This window comes from Gobio gobio (assembly GCF_949357685.1).
Source record: "Gobio gobio genome assembly, chromosome: 4".
Taxonomy (NCBI): domain Eukaryota; kingdom Metazoa; phylum Chordata; class Actinopteri; order Cypriniformes; family Gobionidae; genus Gobio; species Gobio gobio.
Window position 1 is genome coordinate 46,521,926 of NC_137100.1, and position 25,359 is coordinate 46,547,284.

At 37.5% G+C, this 25,359-nt stretch overlaps 1 protein-coding gene across 3 annotated transcripts; it reads left to right on the forward strand.

Annotated features, from left to right (window-relative positions):
• The first annotated feature begins 2,142 nt into the window (after window positions 1-2,142).
• On the forward strand, window positions 2,143-25,052 carry rorb (RAR-related orphan receptor B). Of its 3 annotated transcripts, XM_079814958.1 has the most exons (11): window positions 16,698-16,859; window positions 17,108-17,152; window positions 18,274-18,359; window positions 18,961-19,102; window positions 20,252-20,671; window positions 20,850-20,971; window positions 21,943-22,075; window positions 22,224-22,331; window positions 22,441-22,551; window positions 22,746-22,858; window positions 22,988-24,595. In XM_079814958.1, the coding sequence occupies exons 4-11, from the start codon at window positions 19,090-19,092 to the stop codon at window positions 23,144-23,146; spliced, it is 1,179 nt and encodes a 392-aa protein (XP_079671084.1). In that variant the 5' UTR covers window positions 16,698-16,859; window positions 17,108-17,152; window positions 18,274-18,359; window positions 18,961-19,089; the 3' UTR covers window positions 23,147-24,595. The 3 variants fall into 3 exon arrangements, with proteins under 3 accessions (XP_079671083.1, XP_079671084.1, XP_079671082.1); XM_079814957.1 differs by lacking the exons at window positions 16,698-16,859; window positions 17,108-17,152 and adding an exon at window positions 2,143-2,396 and having other exon boundaries at window positions 22,988-24,507; XM_079814956.1 differs by lacking the exon at window positions 17,108-17,152 and having other exon boundaries at window positions 16,731-16,859; window positions 22,988-25,052.
• The last annotated feature ends 307 nt before the right edge of the window (window positions 25,053-25,359 follow it).

Here is a 25,359-nt window from a genome sequence, read left to right on the forward strand (position 1 = left end):
AATAATGACTAACAGTGAAGTGGCCTGAACAACAGTCCAGTTAGAGGAGAACTATGCACTTATGTGAAATAACATCACAATTTAGACTTTCTTGAGCTTTTCCGTTTGACAGCAGTATGTCATAAAAGTAGACAAATGCAATGGAATAAACAGAAGAGAATACACAAGCTTTTCAAAACAAGTATGAATAGTGTGACTCTTTCTTAAGCCTTTGTACAGTGCCAAAAATGTTTACCTTTACTTTGATTGCTTTTTAGACGCCATATGGCTGCATCCGTCTTTGGACCGTTAATTTATTCCTGTAGGTCTGCTGTAAGTGTCAATCTGCAGCCCTGTAAAAATATCATACGGTTCATAATGTGATTGTGTGTCTTTTAATTCTGTTTATGATAACCTTATTGCATGTTGATTTCACAAAAGACACGCACTTTAACCTATCTATTCCACTTCACAGGTTACATGTATTTCTTTTTGCAACCCTCAGCCCTTTCCTGAATAGCCAGAAAAAGCTTTTTGTTCAACAACAGTGCTGTCACTCCAGGACAGTGCTTTACAATCTCCTATGGTCTGGTCTGGTTTTATTGTCATGCTTGCTTTTTGTCATTACATCACAATTATGAGTTTGTTCATATAGTGGAAATGGAAAATAAAAAAGGGGGGAAAGAAATGTAGGTCAGTGGTGATGTGCTCTGGGCAGTTAGTCTCTGCCTTTCCCTGGATGGGTCTGTAGCTCAGTCTCTGTCTCCACCTCCCCCCATAAACACACAGGCAGTGGGCAATTTCACACTCTCCTATTTGCTTGTTTAAATTGATGGCTCGTAGATGAACCTTAATGAATAGGTGATTTACCATTAAGTACACTTATTGGTTCATCGGTCAGATTTATAGAAATATTAAACCATATTATGCAATTTTTTAAAAGACAATTAAAAAATATATGTATTTGCATCATTGATTTTTCTTTTTTGCACATCCCTCTTGTTTGATTTGGCTCATTAGTCTACAATACACACTGAAAAAACATCTGATCATGTGGACTTCTTAAAGAAAACATCAGTGAGTTATTATGATATGCATTGTAGCTATAAAATCTGGTTGCATGGCTTCTGTATTCTATTATACATTTTATTTGAGAGTCAAATGTCCATCATTAAAACGCCATATACATAAAAAAAAGACATTAGTCACTTCATTGTTTTTTTTGGTTTGTTTTTTGAATGACAGAACATACAAAGGAGCCAATGCATTTGTGGGAGGGGGATATGTGACCCTGGACCACAAAACCAGTCATAAGTCATCATTTGTGGCAATAGCCAACAATAAATTGTATGGGTCAAAATTATCGATTTTTCTTTTATGCCAAAAATCATTAGGACATTAAGTAAAGATCATGTTCCATGAAGATATTTAGTAAATTTCCTACCGTAAATGTATACAAAATGTACTGTTGTTAGTAATATGCATTGCTAAGGACTTCATTTGGACAACTTTGAAGACGATTTTCCATCCTAACAAACCATACATCAATGGAAAGCTTATTTATTCAGCTTTCATGTCATGTATAAATCTCAATATAAAAAAAAAAAATGTTGACCCTTATGACTGGTTTTGAGGTCCAGGGTCACATATTGTGCCTTTTATGGTGTTTGCTCTCTCTGGCAGGAAACATTTCTAAATCAAATTATATACATCTCACAATAACTAGTGTTTAATGTGGACTGCCATATAGATCTTGAAAGTTTGTTTAAAACTTAAATGCATAAAGAAAATAAAAAAGCATGCACATTTTTTACTCCGTTATGACCAACCATGTACAACACAATTCATGTGTGATATTTAGACTAGTCCTAGTAAAAGCTATTTCAACAAATACTAGGCTACTAACAGTAAAAGCAACCCGTGAAAGGGAAAAGCAAAAAAAAAGCAAAAAGATAATAACATGATAGGTACTAGAAAAAGCCTTTTTTTTCCTGTAAAACGAAGTCAATGCATGAACTCAAAGCCCCGCGCCACGCTCGCGTACGCGCAGACCGCACAGTGTCAGTAACTGCTCCATGCCTCTGAAGACGCTAGAAAGTGGGCGGAGCGAAAAGTGTCAGCCCAATCCGGGCTGCCGTAAACCTGTTTTGCGCTCTCCCCTGCGCTCACGGAGGCAGTGAAAACCTCCGTTGGGTATATGCGCTCGCAGATGTCATGTGAAAACCCGCATGCTGGCCTTACCGCACAACTGAAGAGTTCGAGCACCGCTTCACTCACCTCTGGAATGGTTTTGCACAGTAGTCTCCCACTTTGACGAGACCAAACTTCACCACCGAGGATTTTGTTTTTTTACTCTGGTTTGTGTTTGTTTCTTCATGCCTGACGCGTTCGGGAGCGAGTCGCCACCACTATGCGAGGTAGGAATACAACTGTTTGTGACAGCTCATTTGAATAATGAAGTACAGGGTGTCTTTTTATTCTCATCCCAGAGTCTGTCTCCACAGTTAGTCCATCCTTCCAGGTTCTGTCTGTTTCATAAAGTAATACTGTAGTGATTATATGCAGTCTGTGATAGGTACGGAACTCTGTCAGATTCATGAGAGCACATGAATTTAAAAAAAAAACGTGTTTTTGGTCAGCAGTTTTTTTATATTCAGGCCAGCATATCCGACGAGAAATAAACCGCGCATCATTCCGAGTCTCGTGTTTATCAGTGCACGCGACTTCCTCCGACAGTTCATCCAGGACAACTTCACTCCAACTTTCCTAGAGAGTGGAAATGTATTTATGAGTCTATAAAGACTTGGCACTGAAAATGCAGTTATGTATCTTACTCAGCTCTTTGTGTTTAATTTATGTAGGTAGCCTAAATGTGAGAAATTGTTGCTTTTTTAACACTGTTGCAGGTTATCACATTTGCATCAAAACTTCCTCGTGTTATTTTTGTAAGTGAGGTGGTATAGTATTTTAAGGCAGACGGTCGGACCACCACTGTGTGGGTAAAGTGGAGTTAGTGTCATGCGTTCTACTGACCCATTTCCGTCAGTCAGGCGCCGCTGCGCGCTGAAAGCGTCGAAGTGCAGTAGCAATGTCCGCGCGAGCCGAGTTCGCACACGCGTGGAGCAGCGCGCGCTTTGCCCATCCCACGCGCTCTTTTCGGACTTATTGCGGTTACACCTGAATGGATGAACGCAAAAGTCTTGGTAGACCTTGTGTAAAGAAAAAAGGCAGGTGTGCTTCAATAATAAAGTACAAAAAGGACAGAAGAAAGTGTCTTGTAATTTTCAAAATTAAAATGTAGTAAAAACACTTCAAATAAAGATGTTTTATGGTTTAAAGTGTAACCTACTCTGTCATAATCCTGCAAAGATGTTTAAATTCCTATTATGATATTTTGAAATAGATATAAGCCAACATTTTCTAAGTATTTAAAGATGTATAGAATTTTTGCAGTTCGCAGGTCGTTATCATTGCATTGATAAATGGGCTATATTCAGATTATTCGAAGAAGAAATAGCCTACAGATGCTGAACTACAAGCATAATTAAAATATAGGATAGATTAAAAGATTTTGCGCTCTCTGATTGATTCACATAGCCTACATGTATTTGTATTGTAACCATGCAATCTTCTGCTGTTGTTTAATTTTTATTCGATTTTCGTATCATAGTCAAATATAAAAACAAAAGCACACAATGCACGCGCATGACATTACTCGAATCAACACTTTTTTTTTTCAATATGCCGTGTCGTGACTTTTTAAAAGTAGCTAAAATCTGTAAATTTGTAGGCAGATTTTTTTTCCCTTCTTCGTTGCAAGGGGGGAAAAGTCGAACGCGCGTGCCCTGGGAAACACCAAAACTCAGTTTCTCCATCTCTGTGTCACAACCTACACGCCCCCAGAGCACCTCTCTTCTCTCTTTCTGTGCCCCAAAGGACCGTGTCAGAAAGAATCACATCAGTATCTGGGGCCTCTCACGGAGCCCAAGTCTCCGACATTGACATCAGCATAGCGCGGGCTTCATGTCATTTTAAAATAACAATTAAATTACTTCATTGTGAGGTAATCTGATTTACAAATGAAATCTTCTTACAAACATATATCACATTATTTTTTGTTGCTTGCATGGACATTGTGTTTAGAAATACGAACCAGATAGCCTTTAGGTTTAGAAGATCAACTTGTCTTTTCAATGTCAGTGACAGGACGGGAATAATTGCTACGTCTATTTGTTTTTATTAGTGATGGAACTAATCAATTTACACTTTTGTAAAATTGCTTTTTGCATTTACCCTACATTTTGTGTGGCTCAATCGCCCGACAGAGAAACATTTTAGTCGATATAATGAGAAAAATACAATTGCGTAAATCCTTCACTGATTGTTGATAGTTTGTAAAAGTGAAAGTAGTTATTATTTCTAGTTAATGGTGGGTATGTTTCTTTATAATTTATGTATCTGTCTGTTGATTCCACCTTTGAGCTGATTATAGACATGCATAACTGTTAGGCAGCAAGCTTTTTCTTAAAGGGCCAGTTCAATAAAACAAAATCATAATTTACTCACCTTCATGTAGTTCCATACCTAAATGACTTTTTGCATATTTTCTTCAAACAATCAAAGTAATGGTAACTGACTTATTTTTTTACATAACATCTTTTCATGGAATAAATAAAGTCATATGGTGTATATGCTATGAAGGAATTTTCCTTTTTGGGAAACTTTTAAGTGTTGGGAAAAGCTATGATATGTATATAAATTAATCTTAAAACATTTAATTTTGCTTCATATTTACTGATTTCTTTGTGAATATTAAAAATGAATTGTACAAAAATAGTTTTTATAAGAGGTAGAAAATGATTAAGCACTAATGGTAACATGCACTTGTTTGTTGTTTATGTGTTTGAGGGTGTCATTTGTGTACACAGATATGTGTCCTATTGATCAAAACATTTATCATTTTGCTTCATTGATCAGAGATGAACTTGCAGTGTCTTCCAATGCATATATCTGATGGACTGTGGTACCCAATCTAGTAACTCTAGCTCTACATCCGCTCCAAACCTCGTCTTCTCCATTACAGTGTGCAGAGCTGCTTCAGGGCTGGTGTTAGTTTTCCCACAACTCTGTCACACGCAGATCACGTTAAAACTGTTTGCACACACACACACACACACACACAACACAACACAAGAAGTCTTAATTGTTCGACCCCTGTTTTGGTCGGTTTTCTTTAAAGCACAGTACCATATCTGGCCTGTGTTTACTTCATATCTGACCATGATTTTCACTAATGTCTCTGAGCTGTGTTGCTTTGTCCATGCTCATTTCAGTCCTTGTTGCACCCCTGAAACTCTGAGCCAGAGACACAAAGAGAGACAGTTACGCATGAACTGCTAATGCCAATAGCTTTTAGCATCACATTGGCTTCCAGAGTGAGAGGCCATCTCTCCATCGACCTGCTTGACGTTGCGTGTCTCAGCTCGCTGAAGAGCAGGATCAATATGCGTGGCCCGCTCAACCATGAGCTTTATTTCTACTGTAAACGAACATAAATTGTGTATATAGATATTATTGCTGTACAGGATGCTGTACAGGAAGTACAGGATCCAGTTGACAGATCTTTTGTCCCATAAATACTGTATGTGTGTGTTGTATAACTAATATATATATATATATACATATATAGCTTACCAACATGTTGTTTATTTTATATATGTTTTTCATATTACAGTTGGGAGGCAGATCAATAAGCATAGCGTTGTTTGTTTGACTGACACCATACATGTTGACATCACAGAAATGGATTACGCATTGAAAACTGCTCCAAATCTCTAACCAGGCAGTAGGCCAACAATAACGGAGTAAAACTATCAATAACCAGCCATTACTGTTACTTACTTTCAGTTTGAAGCCCAGGTTTCATCTGGTCAGTTGTTTATATAGCTTCTAGTCTTTGCTTGGTTGGCTAATGGCTTGCGTTCACGTAACCTGAGAAAGATTACACAAAGAAAACCAAGATATGTAATCTCCAAAAGTGAGCCAGCACAAAACTAATCCATTCAGTATGTTGCGTTCTTTATTCAATCTATTTTACTCTCATTTGTATTTGCACTTTTATTTACACTTATATAATACATTCTGGATTGCATTCTACAGTAGTAGTAGTACTTTACTTTCTAGGTGACTACTATAACACCAACCAGATAGTGTCTTGACATCTATTTCCGAGTGTGACCATGTCGGCTCTTGTCCCCTGTAGTGTTTTTGTGAACACGTCTTGGTATCGACTGAGAATGTGTAGACTAGTGTGTCATCTGTTTGCAGAGCCCTTGTTTGAGATTGTTGAGTTTGCATGAGAGAGAAGCTCCGAGAGTGGCTGAATTGTAAGGCTAAATATGTCCATTTAATGTTTTAATTTTGCCCTCCCTGCGGTATTTCTGCATGTTTTCTCTGCTTTGCTGCATTTCGGTTTTATTAGTTCTCTTCGACTGGTCTCGCCCTTCACTAAGTGTTCATTCATTCAGTAATGTGTGCTTTGGAGAGTGGCACCTGGGGCTTTTGATATGGTGCAGAAGGGGAGCTGACACCACTGGGACCGTTCCACATGACAGTGATGTTGCATCCTGAACTTACAAAATGGGGGGGGCGAAAAGGGGATGGGGGGTTCTGTAAGGTTTGTAAAATGGTCCTGGTTTTATCCCAAAGACAGTTCAGCGGGTGTCCAGAAAGCAACTTTCCGCTGAAAGGCTTACTGTTCTACCTCAGGCACGGAGGCAGGAGAAACTTTGTCTTTTGCTTTATGTAACGCAGAAATCGGATCTAGATTGAAGCTCTCTCTCTCTCTCCTATAGTGTATGGGTTTGTGTGCCCACTGCTCACAGTTAGTTTACACTTCTTTCACTTTCAGTTGCATCAGAAAATTTGTTTGCAGAGACTTGTTTGGTCATAGATGTCAAGACAGACAAATCTGTCCACAGAGAGGTCTATAGAAGGCTTTTTTTTTTTCTAATTTAATACAAAATATGTAATTATCAGCATAATTGTGACAATTTGAATTACTAAGTATTTGGGGGGTTCCCTCTTTTATTTTAATTGCAGTAGCACTCAAACTGCATGAACTTCACAAGTTTGCTGTGAAACCTGATGACCATGTTCTCCAGCATGATCAAGGAGCATCTTGCGCTCATACCTGTACAAAGGGTCTCATGATCAATGCCACAAATTTGCTTATTTAAATAACAACCTGTTAGTGCAGAATCTTAAACATTTCCTGCTCATTTTCAGTGGGGTCTCAGACTTTTAAACCTCGCTCATTTAGATCCATTGCACCTTCAGTCCTCCTGTGTGCTTAAAGACTCCTGACTGCATGCACGCGCTTACACAGTGAACTCTTTGAACCAGATTTTTAAAGCATGCTAATGTGATTATATCTGTTTTAGGAAGCCTCTAGGAAAATTACATTAGGAATGGCATTGAGTGTAAAGAGGAAATGTCGAACAAAAGGTGTGTAACAGAAGAACTGTTTGTGCGAGCTTTTGAAACAGAGGCCTGTAAAGAGATTTAGATGAAGAGCAAGAGTGATCTTAGAGAAAGCTTAAGACAGATAAGGATACTGAGATGGAGTGTTCAAGGGAGATGAACGAGACAGAGAGAAAGAGAGAGACTTTGCTCTCAGGTGAAGAGAGGCCCTTAGATTGTGATCAATTTGCTTCTTACAGAGAGGGGCTCCTGGGGCCACTTTGGGGAAGGACCTCGTTACATGGAATTAAATTGTGGCCTAAGGCAAGCTATTACCATCCCGTCCTGAGAGGGAAGCCATAAAGAGGCATGCAGAACACACACACACACTACGAGATACCAACATTTAGAGAACAGACATTTAGATGATTATCAGGACAATTTATAACTATAAATCTATATTTAGCAGCTGACAGCACCTGCCTTTTCCATTGCATGTAATGTGTTACCAAAATGCCATAAACCAATAAATATATATGTAGAGATATTTTAAAATGGTAATAATCAGAGGCATGTCACCTACGAGAGGCACTCAAAAATGACCATAAATTTGATCAAATATTAATATTCTAATTTGAGAGAGAATATTACTTTTGCTATTTTCCTATTTGAATGTAACGCCTGTTCATTTAAAGAATGCCATATGAAGCATTTTATAAAGTTACCCAACAAAACATATTTTCAGTGTATTGTTTCTGATTAATTCAATTAGATAGCTCCTTATCCAAAGTAATCTCTTTTGCATTACAGTGCATCCATAAACTTACTTTTACCAATCATGTAGGATTATGTAATTCTGAAGAGGGAAGAGTGAGAGAGGACACTGTCCAAACACCCAGATATGACACGGCTATGCTACCCTTAGGCTGAGTGACTTACTAACCCACTTTAACAGTTTACACACACACACACACACACACACACACACACACACACACACACACACACACACACACACACACACACACACACACACACACACAACCCATTGGGTCACAGTAACAGACCTCACTCTATGAATCTCCAGCAAACTACAGTATACTGTAGCTTTCAACTAGAAACAACTTAGAAATGGTTATCAAAAACATGTAAAAATATGTAATAAGTACCTACCCGGGTTATTATAGTTAATAAAACCGTCTTCATGACTTGAAATAAATGTTTACTGTAATAAAGTAAACTGTACATTACTCAAGTTATGGAAATGTTTTATGGTTATATATATATATATATATATATATATATATATATATATATATATATATATATATATATATATATATATATATATATATATATATATATATATATATATATATATATATATAGTCTGATACTACAATTAGGAGCAGTGACGATTATGTCTATCTGATGGCTTGTCAGAGAGAAAACATTTGAACTTATTCATTCCAGCTTTGCAGTATCTTAAAGGAAAGTTCAAAGGTTGATGAGGTCAATGAGTTTGTGTTGGTGGAGGCCGGGCAGGTCATAAAGGTCAGACCTAAGGAGCACCAGCCCTTTTGTGGCTAGTAAATGGTTACACCCACAGGATCAGAACTGACTTCCATGCAGTTTCTTAATTCTGTTTCTTTTTTCTGGGTTCCAGCGATTCAGTTTTGTGAAATCTTCTAAGATAAAAAAAGATGCAGATGTTCACACTGACAGCGATAAAATCACGATAGGTAGAGTAGGTGTTCCTTCTGGACTGCTGCATCTCACTGCATGTGCTTTTCACTATTTGGGAGACACAACAGGTGAATAGAGCAACAAAATAATATTTCAATGAAATACGAGATATTGCTTTGCCACGTTATTGCATCACTATCATTTTTTGATAAAAAATTGCTCCAAAACATGTTAATTCAAAATATTAGACAGAGTATTTAAAAAGATGGGAATTTTTTATTTTTTTTATGTTTACACACAATGTGTTAAATTCAGGAATTAAATATTACATAAATCAATCTCTTTTTTTCTCCATAATATTGGAGAACCTGCATGCAAAGTTGTTTAGTGGAAGCTTAGCAGTCAAAATGCTAAAAACACACATTTTGACTAAATGCTTTTTAAGTACAAGCATTACTAATTCATACATGTTCAAAAAATTCAACATACCCTTTTCAGCATTTTATTTCATAAATGTTAGAGTGAAATTTCTTTAAATAATGCTTAAAAAGTGATTTTTCTGATGTATACTTAGGACATACACTAAAATATGAACTGTACACACTAAAATATGCTGAGTTGTTCCAACCCATGTTTGGGTCAAATATGAACAGACTATTGGGTTTCAAATTTTAATTAAAAAATGTAATCCAACGGTTGGGTTTGTCCATATTTGACCCAAACATGGATTGAAACAACCCAGTATTTTTGGTTTGTTTGTTTGAATTAATACTTTATTCAACAAGGATGTATTAAATTGATTAAAATTGACAGTAAAGACATTTAAAATGGTTACAAAATATTTCCATCTCAGATGTTTTTACATTGAAACAATTTTTAACATTGATAAGTCAGCCAAATCTACATATTAGAATCATATGTGATGCTGAATTTTATAACTGTAATTATAATTCACAGTTTTTACTGTATTTTTAATCAAATAAATGCAGCCTCAGTCATTGACTACAGGAGACTTTCTTTCAGTAGTGTAGTTTTATTGGTCTCTTCCTAAAACTTGCTGTAACTAACTGCAAAATTGAGTATTGTAGTATACATTGAGTTCTGTAGGTTCAGATATATGTTGTTTTATATTGTTCAAATATTGGATGCATGCCAGCGTGTCCCCTTCTGTAGCCTCATTGAGGCGGCCAATCGCATCTCAGATCAAAGATGCCTGAGTCTGGCACAGCTGATGACAAGCCAATGGGGAAATGCCTACAGCCTCATCAACAAATACTTATCAGAGATATAATCCCAGCAAATTCTCTCACACACTGTGGCGGAGCAAGATGATTTGGGAATGTTGCACATACAGTAGAGAGCACTTTCTAACAGTCTTTGTGAGGTACCCCCCCCCCCCCCCAACCCAATAACCAAAACAAGTACAACCCCCCACCAATACATATCACGGTTAATGGAAACATATTGAATTATTCATCAAATGTATACACTGTACTGTACATTCAGAGCTTAGGTTCCCGTCTGAACTGAACGGACCAATTATTAGCACAATATGACTGAAGATCGTTTTTTTTTTGCATGAGTTGTGCTTGAATCTGTATACTGTGCATGCATTCACCAGCGTGCCAAACGTGTGATACGATTTGTGGGAGCCTCTCCTATCACGACCCATTTGAATTCTATTGAGAATTTACAACTTTAAAATGCTATGGAGAAAGTCAAACGTGATCTGAAATGGCCACATAAACTAAAACACTGATGAAAAGAGGGGAAAACGTCACCTTGCAAATGAAAAAGCTTTTTAAACAACCCATGACCACTACTAGAATGTATCATGTTTTATTGTAGCTATTTATTGTATATATAGATAATCTGTTAAGGGAATAGATTTTCACTATAGATTTATATTACAACGTATAGTTTCTAAATGTGTAGGTTGCTATTTTTTATAAATGGTATAGATGAAAAAAATACATATTGGACTAAGCATTGTAATGAAGAGCCATAGTCCTGAAATGATATCCTTATAGTAACAAATGCAAACAGTTAAACAATTACAAGGACTATGTTACTTTTTCATAAAGGCAAGTACAACATAGAATCAAGAGCTTTAAAATCTCTTTTTTTCCCCATGTTTAAAATGTGTTCTGTTCTAATGATGACTGACAGGAAAAAGGTGAGCTTCAGATATTTCAAGAGATGATGTAGCTGAAATCATTAAGAGCCAGGTTAACATTTAAGGAGTAGGAAATAAACAATTTCAATATAAGAAAATGTTAGGTAAAGTTAGTTTGACTTCCCAATTTGAAAAATTCTGTCAAACTTATAAGGTTCCAGGTGCTTAAATAATATAAAATACATTATATATCCTACAAGCAATTGTTAACTAGGCTATTACTTTTTTGCAGTTATGTTATCAACCAACTTTGCATATGTGGATGGTACCACAAAAGACCATTTTGCTAAATAAATAAATACAAACAAACAAACTAACAAACAAATAAATCTCATGAGGGAGCATGCCCTGGGACCAAGCGAACACAGGTCACTACTTCCTTTTATTTCAAGTAAGAATTTTTGGTAAAGCTTTACAATAAGGTTTCATTAGTTAACATTAGTTAATGTATTAACATGAACTAATCATTAGCAAAACATTTGTTACTGTATTTGTTCATCTTTGTTAATAAAAATACAGCTGTTCATAGTTTGTTCATGTTAGTTCACGGTGCATTAACTAATGTTAGCAAGATTTTAATAAAGTGTTGAAATTAACATTAACAAATATAAATAAATGCTTTATGAGTGCAGTTCATTATTAGTTCATGTTTACATTAGTTAGTGTAGTTAACTAATGAACCTTGTTGTAAAGTGTTACCCAATTTTTTTATGGTTTTAGTTTTGGTGAACTATTATAACCCTGAACGGGGGTACGGGTATTATTACCCATAATGCAACCGTCTTTATTTGACAACATAAATGAAGGTATTAAAGGGGCATATGAAGCTGAGAGGTCAGTGATAAGTTAGCCTGTACTATCATAAAAAGTTTTACACAGCAGACTAAAAAGATCTACAGTGCACGCACAGATGGCTTCTCCAAAATGGCCTGAAATGTACCGCAAAATTTAACCCAATTAGTTTAGTTTAGCATATAGCCATATACATTCATTTGAATAAATGTCAACATGTTACATAGATGTGCTGGGACAGAAAAAGAATCAGTATAACAGGACTCTGTTATTTGTTAATTTAGGAGATGCAGAGCAATTAAACAATCCTGGGTTTCACAACAATATACACTAATTATTAGCCTATTTACGTGACTTGCTTGAACCCAAATGCTTAGGATTTCATGTCAATGATTATATCAATGAGCATACAGACTGTCCGGAAGATTAGTTATGCTGTAGGGGTTTCACACGGATGGAGTGGGAAGTTTGGCAGAAGCTGATCTCTTGGAAACTTGAAGACTTGATATTTAAGTAATGATAATTCAGGTGGTCAGATACATATATCTGAATATTTTAAAGCACTGAGTGGAATATCTCTTTTAATCCCTGTGGAATTGTCCTAATTATTTTCTTAGCAATACACAGTGGGATCAATGTTAGAATCAGAATGCTAATGTTGCTGACAGTGAAAGCTGTTTAGTATCTAAGTGCCCAGGGCCTTCATCTCAGAGTCCTTCCCTGAAGGAAATAATGTAAAACATGGATGAACACCACATGCTGTCGCAGGCTGCCCCTCTGCAACCACTCCCCCCCTTAGGCCGCTGTCAATCTGGACAATGTGCCACCTAATGGTGACAAGCTGCCATTACAGCTTCCCTCTCACCCCAGCTCACCCCTAAACCTTCGAAAACACATGCACATTTGTCTGCGACGGACAATCTCCGGCATTCTGAGTATGATTGCGTCCTCTAATGTTTGTCTGTACTAAAGAGACGTGGATTGTTGACATGCTCACAAGTGTGAGTGCTGAAGATAATCTCCCACCTACACGATGTATTAGTATCACTGTTTAGCATATCCCAAAAAGGCTTTGGAATATCATTGGGCCTGATGCCAAATGACAAAACAACATCTTATCATATGCATACAGGCAAGATTTACAACAAAGACTTCAAATGGCCTTCCATCTGCAGGCTAAAATTAAAAGACGGCGACATTATCAGTATATTCACCTGAAGGAATGCTGCAAACAAGGCTTGCGGATATCATCGAGGCAACCGTCAAATATGATCATCATCTCATCAAACTAATACACAAAAATAGTTTAACACGCACAGGCAGAAATCAGAAGTAAGCTGTTGGTACATTACTGTTAAATGACATTGCTATCACTTAGCACAAGTGATGGTATTATCATTTAACTTATGAATTACAAAATGATTGCATTGTTGGCCATGTTGGTACACATCTGTCACCCAAACAGCTGGTATCGACAGCAAATATTTATCAGTGTTCTCCAGCGTGTACCGGTGTGCATGCGTGATGATAAATTAAGTTGCAGGGGTGCTCATATCCACTTTAATGAAGCTAATTAAAGAACTATTTAGAGAGAGAGGGAACTACTCCTGGGACAGAAAAGAGCTTCATATCATTAGGAATCAATTATACAATCCACGTGTGTGTGTGTGTGTGTGTGTGTGTGTGTGTGTGTGGCTCTTTTTTCACTCACACACAAATGAATGTAATCGTTGGCTAAAAAAAACGACGAAAATACCCTAACGTTGTTACAAACCTATATGACTTACTTTCTTCAGTAAAAAATACAGAAAAAAGTAAATACTGAAGAATATCCTGTCCACTCTTCTCCATATACTCTTGAATATAAAGGTTCCAAAAGAAGAACAATTTTTAGAAGAACCATTTTTGGTTTCCAGAAGAACCTTTCAGTTTTTCTTATTGTGAAGAACGTTTTATTTAGATTTTAAATGAATGTAAAGGCTCCATGAATATTAAAGGTTATATTTATTTATTTTATTTTTAAGAGTGTAATGAAAGTGAATAAGGTCGTCAAGCACCAAAGTATCATAAAAGTGCTTCAAATGATTCATATACTACATGTGAAGCCATAAAAATGATTGTAAGAACAGGATATGAGGGTGAGGAAACAATGACAGAACATTCTTTTTTTTTTTTGATGTACAGTACATAGCATTATTGTACAAAATATACACATTAAAAAAAATTCTCCTTATGAATCTTTGAGTTCCCACTCAGAGTGTGCTAAGCTTCTGTCGCTAACTGTGAGACTAGCATGTGCGCGGTATTCCGCGGCTCCTGTCTGTCCTCGGCTAAGCCTGAGGGCTGAGCTCCTCTTAACCATGGAATCGCCAGCGCTGCACTCCCTCTCTTACGTAACCCTCTGATAGGCCTAACCCTTATGCGTAACAGCGGACAGGTGCAAGGAGCCTATAGCACATGCTTGTTTTTATTCAATAATAGCAGCGTTTTTGAATGTAGAACGTGTGTACACTAATTCTGATTCCTTGGTTCTGCACTGATGCATTTTGAGATGCAAAATGCACGCATCTTGATGTTAAATAGAAAATGAATTTGCACATCTATAATGGTTTTAGCAACACTAAGATGTTAACATTAAAAGAGGTAGTTAAATCCGGCGCTAACATCCCTCCAGGTTTTACTATTTACATATTTCATCTCGTCCTTTTAGGTTTTTAATCCTTTAAGGAAGTAAAATCAGTATATGTACCACAATGACAAATGTGCAGCGTTGTTGTATTTGTAGGGATGGCGATGACATCATGTCCTGTTGGAATGTCATGGTGGTGTGGATGATTGCTCTGACAGGCAGACTATACAGGCCTCCTACCCACAAACCCAGGGAGGCTGTGGTCGTCCTGGCAACAGTGACACAGACACGGACGTCTCCTTATTTCATATGACAGGTCTACACACAGAGGCCCTGTGGCCATTCTCACACAAACAGACACATCCAATATATTCATTCAGACCAAAATACTGCCATATATGCAACACACAAAACGTTTAAACACACATAAGCTGAATATTTCTCAACTTTCGTCTGTAATACATTCATTTAGCTAGCATGTAGATCCAAATTTTGACTTGAGAATAGTAGCTAGTTCTAACACAACATAAACATGCGCATCGGTCGGTGGTCAATACTGCCATGGCCGAGCGATCCAGCGTCCTGCTGTGTAAAGTTAAAAGAGTATTTTACAACACCGTTTTGTGCCTGATTGCATTCACAACAGGTTCAAGTCTCTGTGCTTGTTTGACCCAGTTTGGCTCTGGCACTGGTCAAAGTGGGTCATGAGAGGAACCGGTCCAGTGTTCTGAGTCTGGGGCCAATCGCACAGAACTCACAGCCCTCGTTACCACACACAAAGCCTGAAGATTTAAGTACCCGGGCATAAAACACCATTCTTTATTATTTGACCTTAAAGCAAGGACAGGGTGTGCTAGTTTTTCTTTTTAAAAAACTATTTTCACATGTTTTAATGTGAACCACAGTCCCTGCAGATGATAGTATTAGCGCCTCAAGATGAAATGCAGTGATTACGGAGTAATTGATCTATCTGAGGAGCCCTTAACGTGTACAAAGCTCATTCTGTAATGGAGTAAAATTAAAACACTCAGGAGCATTCATAAGTTACTAAGCAGAATGGTTTCAGTTTTGATACAAAGCAGGTAAAGGACATTTATGTGAAATTGGAACAGTCAGGAATATTTCTTTATTTTGCCAAAAAAAGATATTGAAATTTATTAAAATATTAGTTCTCAATATTACATTTACTATCTATCTATCTATCGATCTATCGATCTATCGATCTATCGATCTATCTATCTTTCTATCTATCTATCTATCTATCTATCTATCTATCTATCTATCTATCTATCTATCTATCTATCTATCTATCTATCTATCTATCTATCTATCTATATATCTATCTATCTATCTGTAAGTGAAAATAGTAAAAGCTAATAAATAAATTTGCCAAAAATAAGACATTCAAATTTATTACAAATATTCACTTATATTCACTGACATTCAAAAAAAAATTTTAATATTCACTTAAGAGTTTGTTTTAATATTTTGCATTCATCATTATTTTGCAACCTAGCCCAGTAGAAAACTAAAATGTTCTTTCTAGTATTTTTTCCCTATAGTTGTCAATACTGCTTCAATTTTCATACAGAGGAGTAAACTCAAGGTGACATTGTCATGGAAACGACCTTGCTTGTGTGCGACCTGTAGCTGAGGGTCATTGGGGGAAAACACCCACCCCCATTACCACCAAACCCACAGACACTGTGGCTTAAGTCTAGTGGGCTAGACTGAGAAGAGCTACTACAGCCCAGACTAGTTAATGTATATGTGTGTGTTAATCCCATTACATTGCTCACAGTGTGTATATACTATTACAACAAACATAAACTTTTCATATATTAATACATTTTGTACAAAAATAGGCCTACATATTCATTCATAAAACATGAATACATATTTACAGTATAAATACAAGATACAAACTAGTCAACATCTAATATATAGACTAGTCAGTCTCTGAGTTATATTCTCACAGTCAGATTAGCAGCGCACACACTCACACACACAGACACACACACATAACTAGATATGCACTCACACTTCCAAACCTCCGAGCTTCACACTGCGGTCTCGAGTCAGGTGTGTGCTTGCGTCAACAGTGCTTCTGTCTAAAAATGAAGACAGATGTTGTAGGTAAGACAACATTTCAGGTTTAAAAAGATCTTAGTTTGTTTTGCAGTTTAAAACGTTCACTTCACGTTCAAGCAAGTACAGTAACATTTAATTGAGCACTTTTATCTAAAGCAACTTGCTACTCTTAATAATGGATTTGGCAAGTAACAAAAAAAGCCTTTGTGTTTTATGTATTTTGTAACATTTTGATTTCTAAAAATCCTATTGCTTGGTTTTGTTTTTATGTATTGTCTTATTCTTTAATTCAGCGTCCTGTAAACTGTGATGCAGAGACGGAAATAAACAACTCACAAGTGAGGAAAAAATGTTATAACTTTGATCTAAGCAAACTAATACTGCAGTAATTTAGCTCAAACTGCTCATTATTGACATTATTAATATTGTGGTCCTTTTTGGTGAGTTATATTAATGTCTGAGTGATGGATCTGGCATGGAACTCACTTTGCAATGGTCCCTATTTATAAACTGTATCAGAATTTCTTCTGAGACTGCTCTTGCAATGTATTTGTTTCATATAGCTAGATGCTTATACTAATTGGGAGTTCCTAAAGGGGGGAAATAGAAATGTATATATAAATGCAAATGTACAAGAATAAAATGGCCTATAAGAGTGGGAGAGAAATATAGCATTTTTCTCTTTGTACATTTGTCATTATAGGCAGATGTGAATTCGCGTTTGAGTGCAAGAAAGATTAATTGAGAATTGCTGCATCAGATAAGCCAGTTGAGAGCAGGGGAACAAGCATGTGTAGAAATAATTTAGGATTAGATTGGGTGGCTAATCTCTTTATTGTGAGTGTGCAGTCTCAGCAGGGAGATGGGTTTCTCTCTCTGTCTTCTTCTCCCTCGCTCTCTTTCTCTCTCTTAAAGGTTTTCTGTCTCCTTTTATCTTTTCTTTTACATTTCCCAGTGACACGTGCAAGAGACTTAAAGGTTGGAGCAGAGCCTCACGGCCATGTATTTGTATTTGGTTCCTCATTAAACAACTTGCCGTGTTCTGATTACATAATTCAGTGTGTACTGTAGCTTTCCATGTATATATGCAAGGATGTTTTCATGAAGGCAATCTCTCAAACTTTATGCTTAAAATGTATAATGGAAGAAGAGATTATGACAAAGGTACAAGTGAGAATCCATTCTGGTTTACTGAGGAAACTGAGAGAATACTGAGGGTTTAGACTTTGAATTGCCTCTCTCAGCTGGACATTTCTCACTGTCTACCGAGAACCGCACATTACAAAATGTCAAAGTGTCTTGACAAAAATGTAAAAGGCACATCCCGCACCATTTTAAAAGTGATCACTCTTAGAACCAAGGTGGTCAAGAGAGGAGCCCTGATGCGAGCCCTGATACAGTCTTTATCACGCAAACAAAGGCATATGGTTATGTAACTGTATTTTTTGTTTGTTTTCAGCCCAAATTGAAGTCATACCATGCAAAATCTGTGGGGACAAGTCATCAGGCATCCACTATGGAGTCATCACATGTGAAGGCTGTAAGGTCAGTGAAAGATGTGCCTTTTCTTCTATGAATTTATTAGTCATCCATGTGATTCAGCCATCCATGGACGTTGTACACTGCAAAAATATACATGAATCAATATTTAATCTTATTTTCCAGTAAAACTATCTAAGCTTTCTTAAATCATGATAAACTTACTGAGAAGTATATTGGATACGCAGACTTGTTTTCAGAGAATTAATGATTAACAATAACACATTTCATTTATTCATTTTTTAGTAGATTTTTACTGAATAAAGAAACTAAGAAATCAAGTCGTCACCTTTATTTATAGCACTTTGTTTTTAAAGCAGCTTTACAGTGAGAAACTGAAAAATAATGATCAATGATGCAAACAGAATTCAATTCTGCTGTAAAGTAGCTCTAAAAAAAAAAAAACAATAGTGTCATTTATCGGCTGAAGTAATTTTAGTGTTGATTCATTTCAGTTCAATAACAGTGTCGGTGTTGCGAATCATCATAAATCAAAGAAATATATTTTTGCAACGTAATTTCTGCCACTCTTTTTGTTTTAGACTGTATAGATATGATTTTTCTGCATGTAACATATCTAAATCTTCTGTTGTTGTGTCCTCTGTAGGGTTTCTTCAGGCGCAGCCAACAGAACAACGCCTCTTACTCCTGTCCTCGTCAGCGCAACTGCCTAATTGACCGAACAAACCGCAACCGCTGCCAGCACTGTCGGCTCCAAAAGTGCCTGGCTTTGGGCATGTCCCGGGATGGTGAGAGACACCAGTGTTCCTACACATTTTCCATTTCAAAATTCCATTGTTTTCCAGACTCTAATTTTCCAAACTTCTCTGTAGACCATAAATGGTCCATACAGCATTATTCTCAGCATTATATTTGATATAGTACAGTCATCTGTAAATATATTTCTGGGTTTTTCTTCCATTTGTTTTCTCAAAGTGATAACATGCACTTGATAACATGCAATAACATAACTTGCATATATTCACCTCTGACACACTGGTTTGATACTGTAAACATAGTTTGATGTTGCATGATCATTAAACAACAAAGTAGTCTGAATTACAATTACTCCTTTATCTGTTGCTGGTTTAATTAGCAATTGAGTAAAAATTATTTTAGTGAAGTTCAAAAGAGACTTGCTTAAGGTAAACTCAAAAAGGTTTTGCATAATGAAAACATGCGCCTTGAATTCTTGTGTTCGACAATCACTAGCTATATGATCTCGAAACTTTTACCATGAAAATCAAGCATAGCGTCAGTTCTGGCAGGTCACACAAGTCAAGCTCGCATCAGCTGACTGTCAGCTGATTACATCTTCCTATAGGAATACGACGTCTATCACAGCATACATATATAAGCTCCTTCAGTACTATCAGTAGCTATCACGCTCTCCAGAGCTCAATTACCCTCCTCCATCCCCAGCTCCTCCTCTCGTCCAGTCAGGATTTGGTATTCTGATTCCCCTTGAATCAGACTAAATTCCCGAATTAATGATATCTGCAATACATTATGCTGGTTCTGTTCTGTTTACCCTAAGGGGGGTTATTGCTGCTCTCCCTGCTCGTATCCATGGTAGGCTGCATGGATGCGCAGGGAGTTCTTGCCCAGAACAGAACCATACCGCCAATCCAAACTATATGCTAATAGTCAATCAATCATCTTTGACGATAGTCGTCCTGACAGAAATACTTGTTTAAAAAAATACACTGCTTTTTTTTCCCCATGCTTCTCAATTCCTGGAAATGATTCGAGTAAAATGCCATACTTTTCCAAACTGAGTAGGAACCCTGTAACATTTCATCACTAATCATCTGCTTGTCGACAAGCTGGATTGATCTTATTGATAGCTTTAAAACCTGCACTGATCTCATTTGTTTTCTTTCGCCTTCCCCCACCAGCTGTTAAGTTTGGCCGCATGTCCAAGAAACAGAGAGACTCCTTGTACGCAGAGGTTCAAAAACACCAGCAGAGGCTGCAGGAGCAGCGGCAGCAGCAGACGGGCGAAGCGGAGGCCCTCGCTCGTGTTTACTCCTCCAGCCTCACCAACGGCCTCAGCACCCTCAATCACGAGATCGGAGGGACATACGCCAATGGTCACATTATAGACATGCCCAAGGGTCAGCCGAACGGCGCTCCTGGAGGTTACTATGGCATGGACTCCACACAGGCCAGCCCGGATCAGTCTGGACTGGACATGACTGGAATGAAGCAGATCAAACAGGAACCCATATATGATCTCACCCCTGTTCCCAACCTTTTCACCTACGGCTCCTATCAAGATAGCCAGCTAGCACCTGGAGTGTCTATGGGGGAATTAGGTACGTCTAATAGTAAAGCCAGTTGGAGAAGATTACATTTGGCCTTCGAGTTGCATGGTTCATGGATGTACGATAAGAGTGCTAGCAAACACATTTACCTTGGTTGCAAGAAATCGTGGTCCAATATTTGCACTTTTCCCTTCATTGCACTGTTTCCCTCTGTTTGTCTCTTTCCCAGACCGAATTGCACAGAACATCATAAAGTCCCACCTGGAGACGTGTCAGTACACAGCAGAAGAGCTTCAGCAGCTAGCCTGGCAGACGCACTCCTATGAAGAAGTCAAGATGTACCAAAGCAAGGTGCGAGGTCACTCCCTCAATGAGCAAAAGAGCTCAGTTTACATGCCAAACACTTCCCCTGTCCCCGCCAAGTTCTCAGTCGTACATTCATTGACATGCTTTTACACCTGGTGCTGACTCTCATCTCTCACCCTTTCAGTCCTCTTTGCTCGTACTTCGTTCCCTCTTCATAGTCAGATTGTACGCTTGAGATCAGAGTTCATTAGAGTATCTCAGCCCCCTGGAGCTGATCCTATCCAGCTTTCGCACTGATAGGGAGAAAAAGAGAAAGCGAGAGAGCTAACGGATTTAGCTAACGAACACTCAAAGCACAATAGGGGAGGGTGCCAGACGTACTACAAGCCCTCTTCATTTCCCTGTGTCAAATGGATTATGGGTAATTACCGAGAAGCCCTTTGAAATAGTGCCTATGAAGATTCGCTATACAGGGAGAGAATTGCAGAGCTCACAAAAGCAATTTGCTGATATCACATTTTCAGTATTCTGTGTGCCCTGTAAGGATGTTTCATAAATGGGAAACTACAGATTCTGCCTTTTTTGTTGTGATTTTTCATGATGAGCACTGGAAATTTCAATCATTACTTTTTTAAACTAAATTAAAGAGTAAAAGTCTACTCTAGTTGTTTAATTTAGCTTTTATACAGAAGAGTGCAGAAAATTCTTTTTTTTTTTTTCACCTCACCAATTGGAAGACTGATGGAGTAATGGCTGCTGAAAAATCTGCTTTGCCATCACAGGAATACATTCCATTTGAAAGTATATTAAAATAGAAAAAAATTATAATAATAGTTTTTACTGTATTTTTGTATATTCAAATAAATGCAGCTTTGGTGAGCATTAGAGACTTTAAAATGAGCAATTACTGCAAAGTATTAACAGAGAAAAAAAAGTTTCCCAGAAGCATGCAATCGTTTCTCCAGAACAAAACAGATGACAAGCTTACCTATGAGGCCTATGTGTGTGTGTTTCAGACACGGGATGTGTTGTGGCAGCAGTGTGCTATACAGATAACTCATGCCATTCAGTATGTGGTAGAGTTTGCGAAGCGCATCACCGGCTTCATGGAGCTTTGCCAGAACGACCAGATATTGCTACTAAAATCAGGTAAAGAACAGCCTCTGATCGACTTTTGCTTAGATACACACTATGATACTGAAAGACCATGATATATACTCTATTGCTATTACACACTGATTAAGACTGTAGTACAGTAAATAATGTGATTCAAATTAGCCTTTTCTCTCAAACTCAGGTTGTCTGGAGGTAGTGCTGGTCCGAATGTGCCGGGCATTCAATCCTCTCAACAACATGGTTCTGTTTGAGGGGAAATATGGAGGAATGCAGATGTTTAAAGCTCTAGGTACAACTTCCCATGCTCAATCACAAATTTTATATATATAGTTAAACACCATGTTAATATCACTGCTAGTGATAATTTATGAATTCTGACATATTTACCATATCTGCAGGCTGTGACGACCTGGTCAGTGCGGTGTTTGACTTTGCCAAGAGTTTATGTTCACTGCAATTAACAGAAGAGGAGATTGCCCTTTTTTCTGCTGCAGTGCTCATTTCTACAGGTCAGACCTCACTTCAAACCCCTACAAATCTTAGTTGGAACATAAAGATGTGTTCATTGAGTATTGATGTGGTCAAATCAACATTTAGTTCTTGTTTGTTTATTAATATTACCAACCTACATAGCATATGATATGCTATGCTATATCTGCCCCACACCAGCAGATATTATTAGATAATTCTCTTGCGTTTCTAGACCGGCCGTGGTTAATGGAGCCCAGGAAAGTGCAGAAGCTGCAAGAGAAAATCTACTTTGCCCTGCAGCACATCATGCAAAAGAACCATCTGGACGAGGACGCCCTGGCCAAGGTAGGGCGTCTCAAGTGACCATGACACAGTTCAGACAGGAATTGACCACGGCTGATTGAGCTTAAATACATTCCGTTTGATCATAGGCATGTGACCCTTATTCCACTGTACCCGTATTTGTTTTCGCAGCTGATAAGCCGGATCCCCACGCTGTCGGCTCTGTGCACTCTCCACACGGAGGAGCTTCAGGCCTTCCAGCAGCTCCACCCAGAGACCGTTAACATGCTCTTTCCTCCTCTCTATAAGGAGCTCTTCAATCCTGATGCCGCTGGCGTCATGCCCAAATGACCGGACACGTTTACCCACACTCTTCTAAGTCTTTCATTCAACAATCGACAGGCTGTCCCTGGGAGGTGTTGCAGAGAATGAACAGTGTTGCAGCATCTGCAGAATTTGCAGCCACAACAACAACAACAACAAAAAACTCTCTAGGAATGTCCTGCACTTCAAAAAATCCAACTCAATTTCACCGGTACAGTCATAAGAATGTATATATGCGGCAGCAGCAAAAGGCGCCTTCAGTTTGACAAGAAATGTACAGACTTTAGGACAATTTAAGCTGTCTTTAAATTGGGTAAGTTAATTTGTTTGTTTGACTTCTCTCTTTTTTATATAAAATATTGTTATATTGAAATGAGAAAGTGGGGAGTGCATTCAAAAATGATAATGTAGTTATTTCTCTAGTACAAAGCGGTATTCCAGTATTAAATTTTGTTCTGTTAATATTTTAGTCATAATTTAAAAACAACAGTGGCCTAAAAGGCCCGTACCTTGTCTATGTAATTTTTCGTATTTGTTTTGTAGTTTTACCTGTACATAATATGTGAAGTTGAAACTGGTATAAGGTTAACGGGGGACTAACTTTGTTTGGCCACGTTTAAAAGCCTTGTCTGGGCTATGTAGATATGTATAAACAGCACCACAACATTAATCCTGCCACTAAGGATTTTTTAAGTGGAAAAATAATTGATTATGGGTACTTTTCCATACGAATATATATATATATATTTTACAAAAATTGTAAGGCCGATTACCATCTTGTCAGTCATAGCTGCAATAACAGTTTCTGTAACTGCTGAAAAACAATCCAGTCAAATGTGACATTATGGGAAGCCCTCAGAACTACTTCAAATCTATAATCCCGTTTGCTCTAAATGCCTCAAGATGCTGTTCCTACTGCCAAAAATAATACAGCACTAGCATATGTAAAGCTGCAGCCCTCTCTCTGTGAAGGCATAAATAGCTAGTACAAAATTAGCTCTATCATTTACTGCCACTGGCATGAACTCTTTTCTGCTGCCTTTATCGTAGATTCTCTGACTTGAGCAATAATTTCTAATCTGTCATTACGTGCCCAGGTCAGGCTTGGGCTGTGGTCTTCTGAACCATTATGCTAATTGTAAAGTACTCATCCTTATTTTGAACATCTTTATATTTCATTAGATAAAATAATGTTCTGCGTTTGGCAATACTTCTTTTAAGGCGAACATCTGAAGACATCTAAAAAAAATTTTTTCAAAGATAACAGTCATGGGATTTAATCAATCAATTGGAACAGTGTTCTATTCAAAAACATTCTTTCAGGAATTCCTTTGGAATTTTTCATTTTAATCCTATTTTATCCTAATCAAATAGAAATTCTTAAATTTAAAAAAAAAAAAATCTCCTACTGGATAAATGGAAACCCCTATTTTTTTGTTTTTATTTTATTTTTATTGGCAAAACTGCTTATTTGGGAATAAAAAAGAAATATAATTCAGATCTAGGTGATTGTCTTGGAATTTAGCTGGTTAAAAAAAACATTTTAGGAAAGCAGAAATTTAAATATGACAGCATTAACAGTCATTCTTAAGCACAGAGATGTTTCCTGTCACTCAATACACTGAGCATCCATAAATTGCTGTAATCCACTGTTAAAAGACTTTGTAAAAGCTTAATGCAAGTGGTAATGACAATCATCTTTGAGTACTCACATTGCCGTATAGAACTACAAATGCAGCTACGCTACTGTAGGACGACAAGTAGTTCAATTGGAGGAATTCTAAAAGGGCAGTTTGGGTTTGGACCCTTTTGGTCCAAAGATAAATCTCATAAAGTACCATCCCATGCCACCAGGTGGAGATACTGAGAGCGCTTTTCCCCTTCTCTTGGCCTGTACTCACAGGATGTAAAGCCATATGTCAGTTTCCGAAGGAAAAAACAAATACACAAGCTAGGACATTCGGTTTCAGTGAATTTGTAGTACATCTTGATGCATTTATATTGTGAAATGCACTTGAAAGCACTTAACTACTGTATGAAGGATTGATAACTACAGATACATGGTATTAAATACAAGCACAAATATTGTCTGCTGAGAAGCAATCATACTACCTGTTCAAGTCCTACTGAACCAAACGCTCTCAGCCCAACTTCGAGGGAATGTTTCCAATTCCTTCAATGTTAGTGTCCTGTTCAAGACAATCATTTCTGGGTGCGTTTTTTTCTTGGCACCCATCTCA